Source organism: Squalius cephalus, assembly GCF_949319135.1.
Source record: "Squalius cephalus genome assembly, chromosome: 1".
Taxonomy (NCBI): domain Eukaryota; kingdom Metazoa; phylum Chordata; class Actinopteri; order Cypriniformes; family Leuciscidae; genus Squalius; species Squalius cephalus.
This window is the reverse complement of record NC_137122.1, coordinates 36,821,476-36,826,046: the sequence shown is the minus strand read 5'-3', so window position 1 is coordinate 36,826,046 and position 4,571 is coordinate 36,821,476. Positions and strand designations below refer to the sequence as shown.

Sequence of the window (4,571 nt, the reverse complement as noted above, 5' to 3'; positions counted from 1 at the left end):
CTTCAATGCTCCAATCCAAAACTCACACTCCAATCCTAACACAGTCTTGAACGCGAATCTCACTAACTGGCCTCCGTTACACACACAATCCGAGAGTAGATGTCTGTTTATCATAGCAGAAGCGCAACAAAATAATGTTTCACGAAAAATAAAGCACATATGATGAACGGCTCTGTGATGAACGAATGACAAGGAAACACAAAAAAATAAACACACAGTACACAATAGTAATTACAAACAAGAGTTGGTTTTAAGTTGTCAACAGCACAGAAGCCCAGACACACAATGACTCAAACCTAGTGTTACTCATGTGTGGAGCGAATCAAAGCAACATCTGCGTCTGTTTTCAGGCCTTCCCACTTAACTCTCTCTAGTGCTGGAAAACTTTTAGCACGGGTCCTAAAGCTCTTGCCCAGTCATTGAGGGGCTTACTCAGCAAAATGCACAGTGTTACATTAAAACTGCTCGGTGTCTCCTGGGGTCCACTCTACAGAGCGTTAAAACTGACACTGAAGCAGTGTTGAAGTTAATTAAATAAAATAATTCATTAATTAAGTGATGATTTGAGGTGTGCATTGAGGTGTGAGGTTGTTTTATGTTGTTTCCTTGTTGGTGACATCACTGTGAGATCAACGTGTTGACTGGGATGTACATACATGTTGCTCACATATTATGCTTGCCTAGTTCGTGCTGAATCTGTGGAATGACACTTCTTCCATTAATATGTTTATTAGCAACTGAAAAAAGCACAAATGTCAGGGCATGACAAAACAACTCAAGGGCCCCAGACCCTCCCTCCTCTCAGAACACCCTCAGACCCAAGAGGGTTAAACCAGTGTCAATCCAAAATTAAGTTAATGAAATAAAAAAACAGAAGTAAACTGGACAAACACTTTATGAATGGACCATTTTCATTTGATTTTTTGACTGTGTGAATTTTATATTTATAGAATCAAAAGAGGAAATGTCGGACACTGATGGAGATGATTATGGTGAAGAAAAAGAAGAAGAAGAAGAAGAAGAAGATGAAGAAGAAGAAGAAGAAGAAAAAGAAGATGATGATGATGACGACGATGATGATGAAGATGATGATGAATATGATGACTATGATGATGATGAGGATGACGATGATGATGAAGATGACGATGATGATGAAGATGAAGATGATGATGATGATGAAGATGATGATGATGATGATGATGATGATGAGGAAGATGATGATGAAGATGATGATGAAGATGACGACGATGATGATGAGGAAGATGATGACGATGATGATGATGATGATGATGATGATGATGGTGAAGATTATGATTTTGATTACGATGAAGAAGATGATGAAGAAGATGATGATGGTATGTGGATACATGAATGCAAATGGTTAAAGGTGCTCTAAGCGATGTCACACGTTTTTTTAGGCAAAAACATTTTTTGTCACATCCAGCAAACATCTCCTCACTATCCGCTAGCTGCCTGTCCCCTGAACACACTGTAAAAAAAACGCGGTCTCTGTAGACAGTCCAGGTTCCACAAACGGCAACAAAAACAAACTGGCCCAGCCTGGACCGAGAAACATAACAAACAGTGTTCCAGCCAATAACCGACAAGAATGATTTGGGGGTGGAGGTTGGGGGGAAGTTAGCAAGAGGACCAATGTCCTAGACAACGACAACGACTAACGTTAGAATTATATTCTCTTGAATTTTGATATGGCCGACACACGACCAAAGAGACGACGTTCCGATGAACAAATAACAAAGAAGAGGGAAAAGGAGAAGGAACGCGCGAAGCCCCGAATTTACATCGTAAAAGCCATTTACATCGTTTCAGGGAGCACGGAAGGGAGGGGGAGGGGACGGGATGAGGAGGAGGAGGGAGGGTCGAGCTAGCCTCCGTTTTGTTTGACAACGACTTAGAACATCAACAAGAAGTGACATCGCTTAGAGCAGCTTTAAACGTGTAACTGTCTTCCTTTTTAATTACTGCCTCAGTTCTACATCTGAATGTGCTCATATTTCCAATATGTTCTCAAATAGGTAATCACTGTAAAAAAAATTCTAAGCTTCATATAAAACAACGAGAGTTTGTTTCATTATTAGATTCTTTTTTTCATACTATTTTGTTTTTCACCTTTTTTCAGTTTTTTTTATCTCAACATTTTATGTTTGATTGAATGTGTTGCTTGCTTGCTCTTTCTTTGTAATTGTTTGCAAAATTTACAAGCAATTTCTGAGTGAAAATTGTTTCTAAATTTTCTTCTAGTGTAAAGTGTTAAATCGGACCAGCACATAGTCGCTGTCAGTCTCTTCAGCACAAACATGCTTCCTTTATATATAAATTAAGCTTGCTAAGTTGCTATAGATGGTCTTATTCACAAAACTTTCTGCTATCACCCACATGTGAAGAAGAGGAGAATGAGTGTGCGGAAGAGCGGAAACGGCGATTGGAAAAGAAGAAGAAAAGACGGAAGAGGAATCTGAAGAAGGCTGCATTGAAAGCCGAGGAAAAAGAGCGGAGACGGCAATTGAAAGAGGAGGAAAAGAAGAGGATGAAGAAGGAGAAGAAGAAGAAACGGAAGAAGATCCTGAAGAAGGTTGCAAAGGGAGCCGGAGTTGCATTGGGAGTCACTGCATTAACAGCTGTGGGTGTAGTTGCCAATGTCCTGGTCCCTGGAGTCGGGAACCTGACTACTAAAGCAAGTAAAGGGTTAATTAACCATGCATACAAGAAGACGGGGCAAAAAAGAAGGAAAAGAAAAATACAATAGTTCAAGGAGTATTGACATGAGAGCATAAGTAATATCCTTCTGTACAAATGCTTTTGATATGACATTATTGCCCTGAATGGTCACTAGTCAGAGTGTGTTGTGTTGTCTTTTATTCAACACAGTCTCATATCTGTAACAATTTATTTAAACAACAAAATTAAATAAATTCTATCATATGACTTCAGAATCAGAAATACTGTTATCATTAGATAAGAGCCAGACTAAAGGGATCAATATAATGGTTCAACACAAATAGTCAGTCTTCACTAGGAAGAGAGGAACATCGTTCTTCATCCTTCGTCATCTTCACTGATACTCACATCTCTCGCTGTTGATTTCTGAGCAACATCTAGAGAAAGCCTCGAATGACTGTCCACCTGCTCTCAGCCTGATTCCTTCCACAACATCAGTCACATATTTACACTAGTTCTGTAATAGTGTGATATTCAGACTTCCAGCAGATACTGCGTCACCAATAATGTGGCATGAAACCTCAACTAACAGTTATTGTTGGAAAACTGATTAATCTGTTGATTATGTCTTCAATTAATTGGATAAAAAAATAAATAATAATATAATAATAAAAATAAATGAAATTAAAACATGTTATGTATTTTATATGCATTTCAGCATATCACCATTGTTGAGGTTAATATGCTTATTATTGTGTATGTATTTTGATCCATGAGTTTGTTTTTTTTTTTTTTTTTTAAAGTTCCTTTTACTGCAATTATTGCATCATTCAGACACACACAGAAGAATCACCACATGAATCTCAACAATGGTGATATGCTTCATGCCGCAATGCATTCTGGGAGCCACCATAGTATAAATTTCATCCCAGCTCAGTGTTTATATGGGAACCACCAGCAGGGTGTTAAAAATAACACTGAAGCAGTGTTAGAGTTAATTACACAAGTACTACAACTGACTTCAGACACAGTCTTAGATGAAATCAACTGAAGAGAAAAGAAGACTTTAAATCTGTGAAGATCTCAGCAGAGGAGGATTAAACAACTCCACAAACAGCATTACCAGCTTCATTTATTACTAACCAGACTGACTTTATTTCTGTCAGACATCTACAGAAGTTCTTATTGAGAATTAACTGAGGTTTAGATGTTTGTGATGTATGTGATGTAGCCTTTGTGAGTTTGTGACAGTATTTACCAAAACTAGGGCTGGGGGAATTAACGCGTTAATCTTTGCGATTAATTTGAGATGTTTAACGCGTAAAAAAAAAAAAAAAAACGCAATTACCGCAGCACTTTTTTTTTTTTTTTTTTTTTTTTGCCTCGTTTAATGACTTTCTGTTGCGGCTGCTATTGTGAGTGTGCCGAACCAAGTCACCCTGTCATGATGGAGAAGTAGGCTACAAGGATGTTTTAGGAGGAATGTTTGCATTTAAAAAGTTGCCTGATGGCGCGTTTGACAAAACAAAGATGCTGTGTAGGCCTACAATTAGCAAAGCTGAATTCAAATACAATAGGCTACCAGTTGGTTTGAAGCTGGATGCACCGAATTTTCGGCCGCCGAATGGCATTTTCGGTTTTTGGCCGAAAGAGAAAAAACACCGAAAATATAAGCCGAATATATGCCGCCCATCCGTGTTCTGCGATCAGCTTTCACGAGCGGGTTTTTTCCGCTCCGTGTGTGAGCCGCGCTCTTCGTTCTGTGTGTGTGTCTGCGCGCTGCGCTCTCTGCTCAATGTTCCGCTCCGTGTTTGCGCTGCCTGTTCTGCTCTGTCGTTCACGGCCCAAACGCTCCAATCATGTACCGATCACGCACCGGAAAAGCAAAGTCC

The 4,571-nt window shown here is 39.1% G+C and overlaps 1 protein-coding gene across 1 annotated transcript; it reads left to right on the top strand.

Annotated features, from left to right (window-relative positions):
* Window positions 1–956: 956 nt before the first annotated feature.
* LOC307170975 (uncharacterized protein) lies at window positions 957–3,323 on the top strand. Its single transcript, XM_079892313.1, has 2 exons — window positions 957–1,355; window positions 2,406–3,323. Exons 1-2 carry the CDS (start codon window positions 965–967, stop codon window positions 2,765–2,767), a joined length of 753 nt encoding a protein of 250 aa, XP_079748439.1. The 5' UTR covers window positions 957–964; the 3' UTR covers window positions 2,768–3,323.
* Window positions 3,324–4,571: the final 1,248 nt, after the last annotated feature.

Excerpts from the sequence above, each read along its gene's own strand:
- LOC307170975 (XM_079892313.1), top strand. The coding sequence starts at position 965 with ATGTCGGACACTGATGGAGATGATTATGGTGAAGAAAAAGAAGAAGAA. Across the intron at positions 1,356-2,405 it reads TGATGAAGAAGATGATGATG|AAGAGGAGAATGAGTGTGCG; the intron begins GTATGTGGATAC and ends CCACATGTGAAG.